General features: G+C 33.9%; 1 protein-coding gene across 1 annotated transcript in view; it reads left to right on the top strand.

Moving 5' to 3' along the window:
- The window catches only part of LOC118191546 (sushi, von Willebrand factor type A, EGF and pentraxin domain-containing protein 1-like), a 287106-nt gene that overhangs the window by 231686 nt on the left and 37806 nt on the right, over positions 1-17614 (top strand). The window contains exons 32-34 of the mRNA XM_085825956.1: positions 4647-4833; positions 8867-9212; positions 11295-13566. Coding sequence (XP_085682082.1) covers positions 4647-4833; positions 8867-9212; positions 11295-13566 — 2805 coding nt within the window. The remainder of the gene's footprint in view (positions 1-4646; positions 4834-8866; positions 9213-11294; positions 13567-17614) is intronic.

The following is a 17614-nucleotide window of genomic DNA, read 5'->3' on the forward strand; positions in this document are numbered from 1 at the left end:
TATATATAGGGTGATTCTAAATGTTTTTTACAATTTAAGAGGGGTAATAGTACTCATCCAGATGAGCAATAATTACCATAGAACATAGGGTCCCATTCCACTCAGAGAGGCAGAAAAGAGGAATATTATAATTCCAACCTGAATTTACAACAGTGTTGGGAGAGCGAATGAACGAGACCAAAAGCTGCGCAATCAGTTTAGTGAAAAACTCACAAAGAGTGCACAAAACGGATAAAACCGAAAACTTGGCTTTCGAGTGTTAATTTGAGCTCAGACTTTGATGGCAAACACTCAAGTGCACATCTTTGGTTGGCAAGGTCTCAATCTTGGAAACGATTGCAACAAGTTAATTATCTAAATTATTAGGGGAAAATCATCTATTAGGGGAGGGGGACTCAAGGTAGCAGTTTTTTCCCCTTTGCCATCTTTTATCCTGTCCTCCTGGACTTGCTATTCTGCGCTTATTCTACTCGAAGCGCCCCTCTATGGGACACGAAGTTCTGACAGCCGGAACACAGCATAAACTTTTCATGCTGAATTTAAAGTTTTAATTTAACTTTAGTTTAACTTCAGTTTTAATTAAATTATAATTAAAAAATTTTATCAATTTTTAATTGATTTTATTTTTAGAATTTGGAAACATTAACTTTCTGTTTTGTTTGCATTATTAGCATTTGCCATCAACCTACTCTATAAATTTCCCTTTTTACAAACTTTACATTGTCGTTCATTTTTTCGCGCAGAACTTACGTTTTTACAATACCTAACGCAGTTTGCAGCTTCACACTACTCAACTTTACATAATCTCAGCGCCCTCTGTTTTCGCTGTTAGCAGCCAGAAACTTCTCAAATTTACATAGTTTAGCAACTTTTAAAATATAATAACGTGGTAACATAAGTTAAATCAAAAGTAACCATTTACTTGCCTTTTTGTATTGTTTTAGATTGTATTTATTTTATATAATATTTCATTTATTATTCTTGCAACTTTTATGATGTTATTAAGAAAAAATTTTAGGATTGTATTATTTTTTCTTGTATTGTACTTGCACTTTATTTATTTATGTTTTCTGAATTTAATGATAATGCAAATTGATTCCCAGGAATAATTAATCAATTTATTTTGTTTGCAATTAAATTTGCAAAATTTAAAATTTTTGTTTCCTTTATATGAATGAGATTATAATATTGTATTTATGAAATGTATATATATATATATATATATATATATATATATATATAATAAATGTTTGGATTAATATGAATAATTTTTCCCATGAGAGATGATCGGTAGCGTTATTTATTTTTATGCACTCCTCTCCCATTTATTCCGGGGGTGGATGAAGCGGGCTCTGCCTTAAAGAAAATAAATAAAAAGGAAAAAAAGTTAACTTTGTTTATTGCAAATTTTGGAAAAATTAGGATCAGAAACTATCAACGTAAAACGGTCTACAGAGAATGCAAAGTATAAATGCGCAAAACCGCTCTTTTATGGGCTCGTATTAAAACCGTTTGTTCACTGAATTGAATGGGTTCTTTTTTATGATCCACTGTTCGCTAACAATAACACTGATGAGAATGATCTGGTATGAGGAGTTAATAAAGAGCAGTTCGCGAGGATGGAAGAAGAGCGGAAAGGATGGAACAAGTAGTGGGATCGGAAGAGTCGACGCAATCCAAAGCTAACTTCCTCAACTGATTTCTTACGGCTGTAGTTTTAATATTCTCTAAAACCTCCGTTCTAAAAAAAAATAACTATACAATTCTAGATAAAAAATTTAACGTTGGGAAATGACAAAATAATACTTTGAGAGAATAAAAATTCTTTGCTCTGTTAAAATAGGAATCGAAGTTTATTAGCACCCCCCAACAAGAGCACTCGGTGAGTGGAACTGTAAAAGAGATAGGACCCCCTTTTGTGCAATGACTGTTCATTCCTTCAGTGAAGTGAATCAGTTCTTTGAATCGCTTCCGAAGCGAGTTATCGAACTCTAATATAAAGAGAGAGAGAGAAAAAAATGCCAGGGCTTTGATAGCAGAAAACATTATAATATTTGGGAATTGTTTTTAACCACAACTTACGTAATTTAATTTCACGAAATCCGGACTATATATATACTGTTACATCATTTGTTAAAAGTAAATTGCAATCAGTTATTAAAATAAAGTAAGTGTATAGTCATTAAATCTGAACTGAGTCCTGTTGCTATAAAAGAATAATATAAATTAAAACAAAAAGCACGTGCACCAAGAAGTGACAAAGAAATAATAGGTAAGTAGAGGAAGAAAAATATAGAGATTCAGAATGGAGATGCGAGCTCGGGGAAGAGAGGTAGAATTTTTGGTATGCACGATGTGTCGGTTTTAACTAGATATTTATTTCTTAACTTGGCACCACTAAAACGCTATCTTCAAATACGAAAATAAATTCAAATACAGTAAACCCGTTTAACACGAACTCGCTTAAGATGAACACTCGGTTATCATGAACAAATTTCGGTCTTGCCAGTGATGCGTATGATCTTGTAGGGAATTTTATCGGTTAACGAGGATTTCGAACTACGAACTGTTTTCTAGTCTGTTACGTCAATAGATTTTTTCATTTAACGCAAACTTGATATAAAGGTTCACTTTCTCACCTCGAATGCAACAAGTCGTCTTCAACCTGTGGATCAAGGTATTATTGCCCTTATGAAGAGGTCTTATGGAAAGATGGTAAGCGCAACTTAGAGTGTACTTGATGCAATAAATGCTAACGTCACATTCTGGAAATCCGTCTCATCACGGCACATACCGTAACATACCATCAGAGCACATTACTATTTTAGCAGAGCCTGGAGTCATAAAGACGCTAATCCCGTTGATCAGTTAGATGGTGATGCAGATACCACTTGACTTGACGAATGGATACTGCAAACACTGGTGCAATGGACAAACTGGAGATTGGAGTGGTACAAAAGACACTGCAAACACTGTTGCTGTCTGTACTCCAGAAAGCAGTTGTGTCTGAGGTGCAAGCAATATCAGAAGAAAGTGAAAAGGACAATATCATTTCGTTCACCCGGACAATATCATCATCTCACCACCATAATCCGTAAGTGTTATACGTCTTGGGCACTTAAGATTGTTTTGCAGCAATGAGCACAGTTGGATGTGAAGTTACCGGACATTTTCCTTTTCGTCTGCGAAAGGGCAATATGCAAGAAATTTCCCCCAGAAAAAGATCTGTGAGTATATTTTTTAAAGTGACAGCGCTGTAATTAATGTAGCACTGTAGTGATTTTTATGAAGACATACATGATATAGTGTAGCACGTATGTAACTATATAAATATATAGTAAGTATGTAACTACGTATAGTTAATGTGCAGGAAAAACTATTCCAAAAAGAAAATTTGAATCCCCAGTTAACACGAACTGTCGATTTTTCGTTCCTTTGGGATTCGTGTTAACAAAGGTTTACTGAAACTAAGAATACATAAATGAAAGTAATTCCATTTAATTTGATGACTTATCAATTTTTTTAATTCCATTAAATTAAACTCCTTCCACTTTTACGAAAGAAAACCAGGAAAGGTTCTCGTGTGTTTTCAAATAACCTAACCTCCGTTTTATACCTTTATTTCACTTTTTTCATTTTGTAGCTTTAGATTGTAATTTTTCCTTGTAATCTTTTTTTAAAGTCTTCTGTTTTATTATTACGGTAAACACCTTGCCTATCTAGTAGTGGTAAATGCATTTTTGGTGTTTTATTCTCATGTTATGTAAAATATTTGCATATAATTTTATTTCCTGCTGGGAATAAGAGATAATCCCTTTACTTTTCTGCTAAATAAATGTGCTTACTAAATTTTAAATGCACTTAATTTGCTTGATAAAATCATTATTAGCTCAAAGGGCTATTAATTTCGTATTAGCAATTTGCGGTGAAAACTTTAAATGCAGGTACACTTTTCAAACTGTTGCCACCAAATATTACAGACTTGTATTATATTTAAAGAAATTTAAAAATGAAGAAGCTGCACATATGTATGTATGTTTCTCGCATTGTGATACAACGCCAGTACCTAAAACCATCAAATTTTGTATCACATACGTTTCCATTCGAATATGGGCATCCGCAAGCCCGAATTTGGAATTTGTTTTATTATCTGTTTCATATTTTGTAAAACTTCAGCCAGTTTTTATTAAGAAACTTGAAGATTTCAAAGCAAGCAATGGCAACACTGTACAGGCAAAAAAAAAAAAAAAAAAAAGACATATTTATCTCCACCGAGCGAGACTGTGCATCGGAAATTCTAATGATGTGTTCATTTGAAAATTATTCTGCCATATTGCTGTTGAACTAAATTTTATGGTTTAAGTGCGAAGAACATGATATTTAATAAATAAAGGTAACACACAAAACGTTAAAAAAAGGCCCTTTGGACGTATTTAAAATCTGAAAAATTTCAGATTTTTTTCCTGTAATTTTTATTTATTTATTTTTTGTTATTCTTTTCTTCCCTGAATTTTAGTAGTGATAAATTAATGTTTAAAATATAAAAGTTTCATCCTCCAGGCTTATTTGTCCAAATGTACCTGCCTGCTTCATTAAGACTTTTCCTGTACTTTTTACATATGAAATAGCATTCTAACTCTTTTCAGGAAAATCTAATGTGATTGGATCAACAATGCAATACGAGTGCGATGTGGGCTATGACTTGGTCGGTGTAGCTACTCGAAGCTGTACTGAGAATAAAACATGGACAGGTGTGGAACCTTACTGTAAAAAAGTTGTTTGTCCTGTACCTGTAGCTCCAACTCATGGTGAAATAGCTTGGAGGGGGCACAGGTAAGATGAATTTGCTGTAAATAATTTAAAGACAATGTATATGTATAAGGTGTGCTCCCCCCAAAAAATGCAAAATGGTAAAAACTGTAATATCTATTTAATATATCCATTAGAAAATTGAAAATATTTTTACATGCTTACAGCAGGAAAATGTTTCGATTTAAGATCGTTGAGTTTGATTTAATTTGACAACACTGTCATTTTACCATTGTCGTTACCAAAGTCATTTCTCAGTTTTGTTACAGCTTAGTCAACTTAAAGAGCTACACAAAGGAACAGCGAGTTTTTATTGTAAACACTCATTAAAAGAATGGTGAGTGTTAAGCACAGACTTAGAAAGCTACGTGCAATTTTATAGCTCGAAGACACTACTACTGAACTGAAGGTACTCCACATAGACTCGACGATACACTGCTACTCCGCGTACAGGCAGGGTTTATATAGCATTTTGACCTGCCTTCAAGAACATTCTGGGATAAACCAGTAAGAATTCGTTCTAGAAGATTCTCCTTCCGTCTGTGTCGCCAAATGGACGATTTCGCGCCAAATCTGGCAACCCGGCCATTCCCTTGCCATTTTCTGGAAATCCCTTTCTGGCTTAGCGGGGAAGCTATTTTACCGCAGCTGGGCATTTTGTAACAGTATTTTTTGTAGTCTTAATGCTGGATTAACTGCTGCGACACACCTTGTTACTCGAAAAATATAACTCTGTTTATCAAGCCGAGCTCATCGCCGTCCTCTATCCCCTTAAATGGATATTGAAAAGTAATTTTGCAAGAAATTCTCACTTTTATATTTTTACAGATTGCATGTCTTGTTTAAATGCACTTTATAATGCAGAAAATAATAATGGTCTGATTATCGATATTAAAGATCTTTTCCAAAAACTATCTTATCCTTTAATATTAAGTTTGGTTAGGTTAAAGCCCATATCGGAATATACGGTAATGAGAGAGCGGATGTACTCGCAAAAGAGGCTGCCGTAGGGAGTGTTTCGGGGACGCCTTATGTTCAGAGTTCAAAAAAAATAGCAACTAAAGTTATTTATTCGTTTTATTTTAAGCAATGGCAGTTACAATGGAATTCTTCTAAAAGGAAAAGTCGCTATTTGAAACATTTAGAACTCATTAGGAAAAAAAAATTATCTTTAATGATTTTGAAGTTAACCAGTTTCTGACCGGACATGGGCGTTTCCCGGGATACTTCGCTAGGTTTAAGATACAGAACGACGATAAATGTAAACTATGTGATCTGTTTGGTGATGCTAAGCATTTCCTCGAGGTGTGTCCTTATTTTGATGGCTTAAGAAACAATAAAAGTATTGATTTTAAAAATCCCATTTTATGCTATAAAGATTTCGCACAATTATGTAAATCTGTGATTAAATTTATTGACGGTAAGCGCCGGGCAGTGGGAATCAGTGTATGATATTTGCATTTTATTGCCATCACTAATTGGTATATTTTAATAATTTGTTGTTACCATTGTATGTGTTTGTTATTCGCTTTTTTGTTTTTGTCTTTAGTGTCTGCTTTTGTCTAAATGTTTGTATTTGTTCCTTTTCTTCACTTTTATGCTTATAATTATTATTTACACATAATTATTCTCATTTAGATATTTTATGTTTCATTTTTTCATTTGTTGAAATGGGCATGGCCTGTCATGACCATAAGACCAACTTGTTTGGTTAGGCGGGTCGGGCTGTGCCCGCTACTGATACTGATACACCTTGTTACTCCTATTGAAAAAAAGAGGCTTTCGGTGTGTACTTGGAGTGTATCAGTTTATGATGTTTCTATAAGTTGAGAAAGTTCTTCTGGCATAGCATGATGGTGTATGCTGAGCCACTCATTGCCAATAATCGACCAGACGTGTTCGATAGACATTATTGGGAGAATGGACAAGCATTGCTAGAGACAAGTTGAAGAGTAGTTGACTAGACTTGTGTCGAATGGAAAGAGAGTGCGCGCGCTGTCACTCTGTATCAGATAAAAGAATGTCTGGAACAGCAAAAGAAAATATGAAGAATCAAGATGGTAGAATGAGATATTTCACTTAGCTGCCATCAGTCGGCGAAGAAAGATGAAATGAATGAAAATAGACCAGCAATGTGAAAAAAAGTTGGATCAGTAAGGTAGTAGGTACTTCAAATAATTACCAAAATGTTAAGTTAGAATATCCTAAGGATATTTGTGTTTTGCTCTAGGAAAAGGTGAGCATCGCAAAGAGCTGATACAGCTGTTTGGATGTAATAGTACACAAAGGAAAAAAATTTGTTGCAAGTTTTTTGATATAATTTTGTATAGTATCAATTTGAAGATATCTGTGAATATATGAATTTGGGATGAACCAGGGTGCATTAATAATTTCACGAAGGGTTTTATTTTGAATAACTTGGATCTTTTTTATGTGGGTTTTAGCGGCGTGTTCCCATACCGGACTGGCGTAAAGTAGTAAAAGGCTGTAAAGTAGGTCTAAGGTTTGACTTGTATAAAATAAGCTTATTGTTGATAGTCAGATTGCTATGTCTGCCGAGGAGAGGACGCATAGTAGCTGTTGAGATATTGAATTTCCTGACAGTTTCGTGTAAATGTTGCCGAAAAGTGAGTTTTTTGTCAAGTGTGACTCCGAGATACTTCACTTGATCCGTCCACTGAATTTCGTCGTCAAAGAACATGGGATTATGCGGAAGGAAGTTTGTTTGTCCTTTTCTGAAAATAATGACTTTGGTTCTGTCAATGTTAACGGCAATTCTCCACAGCGTCATCCAGTTTTCAAGAAGCTCCAAATAGTTTTGTAGAAAAATTTGTATGCTGCGCATTTGATGCGGTCGTCACGGTCACGTTTACTTTTAACACATGGCTATTTTAAAGACTTGAAATTAAGTCACATCCAAAATTTCAGAGATGTAGCGGCGGCTGCAATAGGCAATGCGTTTGTGACAGGACATTTTTATACTACTTCAAAATAACGCACGAGATTTGCATATGCGCTGTGAATTTTATCATTTGTTTTATCGAGGTTTATGCAAAGTCCAGCTTTCAAGCCTATTGAAAGCTTTCTTCATGGTGGTCCACTTTTGTAATTAAAGTAAATTCTTCTACAATTATTTTTTAATTGAAATTTCTGATATTATATCATGTTGAAAGTCATAAAATATTTTAGGAATTCTGATATGGCCTAAAATTACTTCTCATGCTTCCATAAAGTTTGTGCATGTTTTTTTTTTTTTTTTTTTTTTTTTTTTTTTTTTTTTTAATAATTAATTACATGAGCTTATTTTGCTTCAATTTTCGTTCACTTGATCTAACATCTTTTAACAGTTTTAATAATTTTATCTAAAGATTTCAAAGCTTTATCTTAGAAATTAAATTTTTAAGACAGTTAATAATGTTTTTAGTTCAAAGGGGCAATTTGTTTAATTTTGTTTTGGCATTTTGCGTTGATTCAGTACAAGCGTTCTTTCAATTTTCAAATTGTTGTCACCCAATATTATCAGCCTGTATTATATTTAAAAAAATTAAATAATGAAAAAAATCTGCATAAATCTATGTATGTTTCACGCATTGTGATAAAACAACGGAACCTTGAGCCATCGAATTTTGAATGACTTCATCCTACTGCGAATATGGGCATGTGGAAGCCCAAATTTGGAATTTGTTTTATTACCGATTTCATATTTTGTAAATCTTTAACGAATTTTTGATTAACAAACTCAAGGATTTCATAGTGAGCCATGGCAACTTTGTACAGAAAAAAACATTTATATCTCTAGCCCGCGAGACTCTGTATCGAAAATTCTAAAGTTATGCTGAATTTAAAACTATTTGCGATATTGTTTTAAGTGCAAATAACGTGATATTTAATAATAAAGGTAACAGACAAAATGTTAAAAAAACGCCCCTTTGGACGTAATTTAAAATCTGAAACCTTTCAGATTTATTTTTTATTTTTATAATATTTTTCTGTTGCTCTATTAGTTGTATGTAAAAAAGTACCAGTGCATACTTTCCAGCTAAATCTCATAAATCAGTTTTGCAGATACTGTGTCAATATCATGCTTTGAAGGCTATACTCTTGTTGGTGATGGAACACGATCTTGTCTACCTGATGGAAGTTGGAGCGGATCTGAACCTCAGTGCAAACCTGTTGAATGCAGTCCTTTACCAGAACTTAAAAATGGCCGAACAATCATTAAATCTTTGACTTTCGGTGGAAAAGCAGAATATACTTGTGAATCAGGTTACAAGTTAAGAGGGACACGAAAAAGAACTTGTAAGGCAGATCGTACATGGAGTGACAGAGAGCCTGTTTGCCAACTCATCTTGTGTCCAGACCCACCTACAGTACCTAATGGATATGCGGTGACTCCTAAAGAGGTAGTGTGTTATTAAAACTCATTTAAAAAAAGATTTAATGAGCTACTTAACGTTCTCTTTTGAACTCCGTAAAATTATAAATAAGATATAGCATACAATAAGATGGAAATTCAACGGAAAAGAATAGCTGCCAAAAATCCATACGGAAACAAAAAATATGTTAGTACAAGTAAAATACAAGTAGCTAATTATATACTTCCAAGGAACCAGTAAGTATTTCTCTAATTAGTATTTTTAAGCAAGTTTATACAAATGGCAAAGATGAATGAAAGATAGCTTAAAGAGAAGTCAACGTAGCTGAAAGAGATAGCATTGAAATTATCTTTAACTCTTTGAAAACCGAAACCCTATTAACCTGTATGTTTAAAATACCAAACGCCCTAAATGCCTTTTGGCAATTCCCTCTCCTCCCTATTCATTAACGCACAAAGAGATCTGAAGATTTCAAATGACGTTCTTTCTGCTTTCTGACAGATAAAGATAAGGAACTACAAATAAATCCTTTTAGGACGAGCTGTCTGCAATAAACTGATAGAATACATTTGGGGAAACTAAATCTGTTACTGCATACCTTAGGGGGAGGGAAGAAAACAAAATCGCCTTTTCGGTCGGTCGTGGTCGTTTGAATGAAAGGCCGTCTCTGGCGCTTTGGTCTTCAAAGAGTTAACACAGGAATGAATATTACTGTTTCAGTCCTAAGAAGCTGAAGGATCACTATTGTTCAAAATTCACAAGTTCAAAGATAGAAGCACCCAGCAAAATTGCTGAGTTTGCTGGGTCTCATCTCTGTGTGGTCGCCGCAGTTCTAAATAAATTTCCAGCAGTGTTTACAATGGGAGATTCGCTGAAGCATAGCCCAAGGAGCTGCCATTCTCCTTAACATGGGAATGAATATGACTAATTTGGTCCTAAAATTTGCAAACCATTAGCGTCAAAAATCTACAACTTCAAAATTGAAAACACCTAGTAGAACTTCTAAATTGCTGATAGCATGAAAGCTACAATCACTGAGCTAATAATGAACTCAACGGTACTTCAGTCTGCAAATAGGTTGAACTAACTGATGGTTTCTCGCAGACCCTGTTGCCAGAACATCATGGGACTGTATTATTAGAACACTGCTTCTAGAATTCCAAAACTGCTTTTTCTAGAAATATCCAAAATTTCACCTTTAGAGCGACAAACCTCTAAATAACGCCAACTTAGCAACAAAAAGGTTTCTTCAAAACTGGATAAATTTTAGCATCCCATGAATCTGGTTCTCCTTAAGCTATTTTTGCAACTATCCGGAATTACAACTTGGCAACTTGGCAAATAAAAATACGAGTGCCCTCACTTTGAAAAATATATTAAATACACGAATACGCGCCGAGCGTGCTGACCACTGCATCACTAAAGCATTCTAAGAAGTCGGGAGAAATACCTTATATACTCCATCTTTAAAAGGGCGACTGGGGATTAGGGGACCCAATTGCCAAATCTTGGTGGTGGAGAATCATCATCTACCACCTGTTTTTTGTTCGGGCCCCACTGTAGAGACATTAGGAATTTTTTTGGAAGCAGGAGACGTGAAAAATGTGCAATGCCCTCACCGGGACTCGAACCACGTATCCCTTGAATACGCGCCGAGCGTGCTGACCACTACACCACGAAGGCATGCTAAGAAGGCGTGAGAAATACCTTATAAGTCCACAAAATATATTATGTTATTTTTACAAATTTTTTTGTTATTTTTATCGCTGAAAAATAAATCCATGTTTAAAGAGTACCGGAATAAATTTAAGTTATGTTTCAGAAAGTAAAATTTCAATGAAAGAGTAGAATAAAATATTTACTTGCGATAGACTTTATGACGAGTTAAGGACAATCTTAAAAAAACAGCATTATATTTTATTATTGAATTTAAATGTTTCACACTGAACTATGAAAGGTTGTTTCAATTTAAAAAATTAAACTTTCTGAATTAGTCTGTTTGATAACATATGACTGTCTCATTTCGAATAATTCTACTCATATGGAATGTTTATAAAATTATACATATAATAACTTTTTAAAGGATTTTAATTTTTTCTTGTGTTTCAGAATTTTACTGTTGGAACGCAGTTGGAATATGCATGCAATAAAGGGTTTCACCTGGAATACCAAACACTCCGTACTGTATGCAGTGCACAAGGAAAATGGATAGGCCTTCAACCAGTTTGCCAAATAATCCAATGTCCTAAGCCTCCATTCATTAAATTTGGATATATAGATGGAAAAAATTATTCTTACAATAGTTCTATTCATATTACTTGCAATTTAGGTTGGAAATTGATAGGTGAGAGCACATTAGTATGTAAAGACAACGGCAAATGGTCTGGACCATTCCCTACTTGTCAAGGAACTCTATGCCCACCTCCAAAACATATCGATAATGGTTTTATATCATCGTCAGATTTTAGTAATGGTGCAATTATTATATATTCTTGTAGTAAAGGTTACATACTTGTTGGAACAGCGGAACGCAAGTGTCAAAATGATAATACATGGAGTAGCAATCCACCATTATGCAAACCTGTTGTTTGTGAAGCACCCAGGAATATCACTAATGGGAAATATTTGGGCAATGTTTATGAATTTGGCAAAACTGTCTCGTATGCGTGTGAAAGAGGATATGAAATGCATGGAGCAGCTGTTTTAACTTGCACAGAAAATCGCACTTGGAGTTCCGATCCACCTGTTTGTGAACAGATATCTTGCCGTTTGCCAGATCCTTTGGTCCATGGCGAGGTATTAGTGCATAGTTTTTCACAAGGATCGACAGGCAGAGAAGTGCAAGTATGGCCGGTAATTGGGCAACGAGGAGATATTACAGTCGATGGCAAAACAATGCTTGAAGCATCTCGATCTAACATATTTCACTGGGGCGATGAAGTAATATATAGATGCACAAACGGATATAAATTGGTTGGTGAAGCCACTCGTGTTTGTCAGGAAAATGGTACATGGTCAAATAAAGTTCCAGAATGTAAACCTGTTTCTTGCAGTGCACCAGAAAATTTAGTTATGGGGGATATGGTTGTTTCTTCATATATTTATATGTCTAAAGTAAGTTATACATGTGAGGTTGGATACAAGTTGAAAGGGCCTTCTACAAGACAATGTCAAGCCAATGCTACATGGTCGAATGAACTACCAACATGCCAGCCAATTGTCTGTCCAGTAATCCAAACAATACCTCATGGTTATGCCAAATGGAGTTCTTTAAGGTATGGAGCCTCAGTTACATACGAATGTTTGTTAGGGTATAAATTAATTGGTGAACCAGTGAGAGTATGTGAGCTGTCGGGTAGATGGAGCGGTGAAGAACCACATTGTATAATAAGAGAATGCAATACACCTCCAGCTCCCGAAAATGGATGGGTTAAATCTGAAGGTTTGATTGTTGGTAGCACAGCAACATACCACTGTAATGATGGGTATGAGCTAGAAGGATCGATGACACGATCGTGCTTAGTCAATGAAAGCTGGAGTCTTAGTATCCCTAGATGCAAAATAGTATCTTGCATACTTCCACCAGAAATAGAACATGGTCACATTGAAGGATCCAATTACACTTTTGGTTCGACTGTGAAATATATCTGTGATTTTGGATATCAGCTTGAAGGTAGTTCAGAACTGCAATGTTTAGCTGACAAAACATGGAGTGAGGCCGTTCCTAAATGTATGCCATTGCCATGTCCACGTCCAGTATCTCCTGCTCACGGAACTGTTCTTTTCAGAGCCCTTGTAGTAGATAGTACAGTTCATTTCAGTTGCAGTGAAGGCTATGAGATAGTTGGATCTCCTAACAGCACTTGTTTACCAGACCAGACCTGGAGTACAGATCCACCTGTCTGTCAAGTAATTGTATGCCCAAGTATCAAAAATCCAAAACATGGTCGAACAATTGGTTCGAATTATACCTATGGATCAAAACTGGAATTCAAATGCAATTCCAAGTACAAAATTGATGGGCCAGAATCTGTTGTATGTTTATCCAATAAAAAATGGTCCAAACCAGCCCCTAAGTGCAGACGATTTCTCTGTGACACACCTAACATTATTCCAAATTCACATATACCAGTTGGGCCTTATGTAGTGGGGCAAACTATTGATTATTCATGCGATGAGGGTTATATTTTAGAAGGAAACCAAACTGTGGTATGTGATTCAAATGGCCAATGGCTTCAACAGAGAACTAAGTGTAAACCTGTTGATTGTGGTGCTCCGCCAGCTGTCAACAATTCAGAAATAGTTACGGAAGGTGGTTGGAAACTCGGTGGAAAAGTTACTTATTCTTGTGATTATGGCTATCATCTAAGAGGAGCAGTAAGTAAGTACTTGTATGTAATCTGCAGATTTGTTTAGTAATTTCTTTGTGAAATATTTTTCAATTTTTATCATTCTTATTCAAACAGTATAATAGTAAAACTGCAACATTTTTATTCTGAATTTTAAAACAAGAAATTTATTATTCACATTGCATTATTATTAATATCACTATAAATTATGTTAATAGCTTAGTACACTGCGCTAAAAAGAATGGCACTCTTCTGTATCTCCCGTTCTACTAGGCCAATTGACGAAATTCAAATTGCATTTTCCATGCTTCGAAAGCGCAACTTAGGATATATATTAGATTTATATATAGCTTTGTTCTAACACAGGTTTTTTGACACAAAATCGGACTTTTTTTTAAATAACATACCAGTTTTTTTCCCCCCATATTTCGATTCTACGTCCCAAATTATGTCTAGATATTAAATTATGTAATTTTGGTGAGAAATTAAAAATTTATCTTGGTAATTTTTTTCAGTTTGCGCCAAGAATAATTCATTTGGCATACTTCTTAATTTATAGCAACCTATTTTCCTTTCCTTTTTCCTCATTGTCCACGAACCAAAAAAAAGTTATAGTTCATACTTTCAGATAATTTTAACAAAGTGCGTGTAAACCTCATTTTCGTTATTATCGCTTATAATAAATACGCTAAATTGCAAAACGCGCCGAAATGTAAATTCACGCATGTCTTAGGAAATTTTGAACAAAAATTTCTAATTTTTTGCAGGTATGCTTAGAAATACATCTACTTTACGATGATGGCAAAACTTTTATAGGCTATAATTCAAAATGTTTTTCGAAAAATTTATAAGAATTATTTAAAAATACAAATATTAAAAATAAATCATAAAAAATAGGCGAATTTTATTTGGAATGAACCTAAATTTCGAAATGTGAAAGGAAGAATCAAGTAAGTTTAATAAAAAAAGAGAGATTAATAAATATATACCAAATTCAATTAACATTAAGGAGCTAAAATGTTCAGAGCTAATTTTTAAAAACTACTCGTGCGAATTTTACGAAACTTGGCAGTTTGGCATTATTCGAGTCGTAGAATGGAAATTTGGAAGAATCGAGAGCCGTAGAATTGAAATATGGAAAAAAATCGTTATGTGATTTCAGTAAAATTCCGCTTTTGTGTCAAAATACCTGTATTAGACCAATGCTATATATAAATCTAATACATGTTTCAAGTCGCGCTTTCGAGACATAAAAAACGCAAGTTGAATATCGTCAATCTAGAACAGGAAATATAGAATTGTCCTTTTTTTCTCCTGCGCAGTGTACTTTAAAGGTCCATGTGTTTTAAAGGTAAAATCAAATGAAGTTTAAGGAAATAAAATTTATTAGTTTGCGCTGGTAATATAATTTCACTGAATATTAATTTTATTTTATAAAATTCGGAACTAAAAGTATTTTCCCTTTCTTATCAACAGTCAGTACAGTTACGGTCATGCCATAATTATAAAATATTCTACTATTAGTTACTTTAAAGTTATGGTAAAATTATGGTAATAATTTAAATTATTCTAATGAGATGCTTATGGTATTTTTTAATAATTAACTTCTAAGAATTGAGTTATTAAGATTATCAAGTTAAAAAACTAATTTTCCAAAATTCGTAGTTAAGAAATATTTAATGTGATTCTTTACATTAATTTTAAAAATCTTTGATACATATGTGGATAACTGCCAAACTTGAAATCTAAAAAAAAGCCGTATTTTTTGCGAGAAACTGGAAGATTTTCATTTGGACCGCTATCGAAGGCAATTTAACGATGTTTTTTGCGTGACATCTGTACGTAAGGGCAGAATACAGAACTCTTTTTCCCAAAACGAATTATAAAATGGATTTGAAATGGACTTTAAAAAGATTTTTTTCGTGGCATCTGTACGTACTTTTGTATGTGTCCCACATCTTCAAAAACGAGTAGCCTCAGCACGTTACAATTTTGTATATAGGACTGCTATAACATGTAATTGTGCACCTCCCTTTTTGGTTGCAATCGGCCTTACAGAAAGTATGTAAATATATATATATATATATATATACTACTCTGTTACTCGACTCCGTTAGCTCAGTTTTATATATATATATATATATGTAATAATAAATTTCCATAGTCAAAATTACACTTAAATTTCTAACTGTATATGCTTTTTCATTTTTAATGGCGACGGTCTCTTATTTGAAAGTACGTGGAATTAAATCCACAGCCCCGTAGTCAAGTTGTTTTTCCCGCCTTTTCTACACGTACAGTTATAGAATGTTCTGGAAATATTTAAAGCGAACTGGATTGGCTGACGAGGCTGACGTCATTTCTTGGAAGCTCCGCCTTTCCAGAGGCTATAAAGGGACTCGCAAAGGAATATCGGGAGCTTTTCTTTAATGTAACGATGCAGTAAACTTCATACAAAAAGTTATTAGTAATTCTTTTTTATTTACTCCGGAGATATGAATTTTTGTAACTGCTATTTCTCCTGACGAATAATAAATGGTCAGTATTTTTATGGACATTTTTATGGACCATCAGTCATTTTTATGGACCAATAATAAAAACCAATTTTTAAACTTATCGTCTGATAATTTAAGCTACGACTACATGTATGATTCTTCACCAATCTATTTATTCCGGACAAAAGCTGGTACATCACATATATATATGTTTATGTTAGTATGTTGTGCGTTTTTGCTTTAAAAATGATTGAGTTATGTTGTTATTATGTTTCGGTTAAAGTTGCCTTTAGTTAATCTGCATGCAATAGTTGTAAATTTATCAACAATTTGAAAGTTTTTTAATTGCGAATAAGCCTAATGTTTTTACCATAGCAGCCGTATTTGTTTACATTTGTAACTTAAAAAAATAATGAATTAAGTCTCTGTTCGGTGTTTTTGCCGACTAGGACCAAAAGATAACTTTTATTTTTGTGCTCCGAAAAATCTGCCTTCTTGCCTGTTGCCGAATTGCTTGTTTTTGCTCAGAAACTCTAATTTTAATTGTAAAATTTTTTTAAATTGTTTTTACTGTCTTTGGTGTTATATGTTTTTCTATATCTTTCAATTTTTAATGAAAATGTTTTGAGTTTCTATGTATTTTTGCCTTATCGCGAAGTGAGAACTGAATTAATTGAATGAGAAATCTATCTCTAATGAAATTCGAGGGAATAATTTAAATGAAATGCAGGAAAAATGCGCATAATTTAATATTCCGTAACAAGGAAGTCATGTGATGTACACACCAGAGTTTTTATTTAAGCCATAAATACTATCTGTTCCGTGAGCAAGAGCAGTGCCTTCTGTTAAACATTTATCTGAGTTAAATAAAAAGGACTTTGACACCTTTCTCAGTCTTTGTGGTACTTTACAAGAAATGATGATAACTCACTTAGGTCTCACAAGACGAGACTCCGTATTAATTTGGAGTCTCGAGTTAAGGAGAATAGCGCAACGCCGCAGATACTGTTCTCAACAGAATCAATTAGCAACCGTGGCATTCCGCAGACAGAACATGCTCCGATTCTACTCTTCAAAGCCTTCCTTCAAGGACTATCGCCTTTCTAAATCGGTTAGTAAACCTAAACAAATACTTATAGTTAATTAATTAATGAGCCTAATATTTATCTGGATAAACTTAATAACATACCATATAAAGAAGTAAAATAAATACGAATATTAACTGATTAAATACAGGTTGAATCTTGATATAAAAATCTACAAATGTGTACAGTAGATTCAGACAACTCAGATAAATTTAAATTTAAAAAAAAAAAAAAAAAAAAAATCTGGAAGGTTTCCGATTTTAAATTACGTCCAAAGGGGCTTTTTTCAACGTTTTGTGTGCTACCTATATTTATTAAATATCATGTTCTTCGCACTTAAACCATAAAATTCAATTCAACAGCAACGTCGCAAAATAATTTTAAATTGAGCATATCTTTAGAATTTCCGATACACAGTTCCGAGCGCTGGAGATGAAAAGGTTGTCCCCCCCCCCCGTAGAATTTACTATTGCTCGCTTTTAAACCGTTGAGTTTGTTAA

This window comes from Stegodyphus dumicola, chromosome 10, assembly GCF_044657685.1.
Source record: "Stegodyphus dumicola isolate Sdum_Otavi_A_Nest chromosome 10, ASM4465768v1".
Classification (NCBI taxonomy): domain Eukaryota; kingdom Metazoa; phylum Arthropoda; class Arachnida; order Araneae; family Eresidae; genus Stegodyphus; species Stegodyphus dumicola.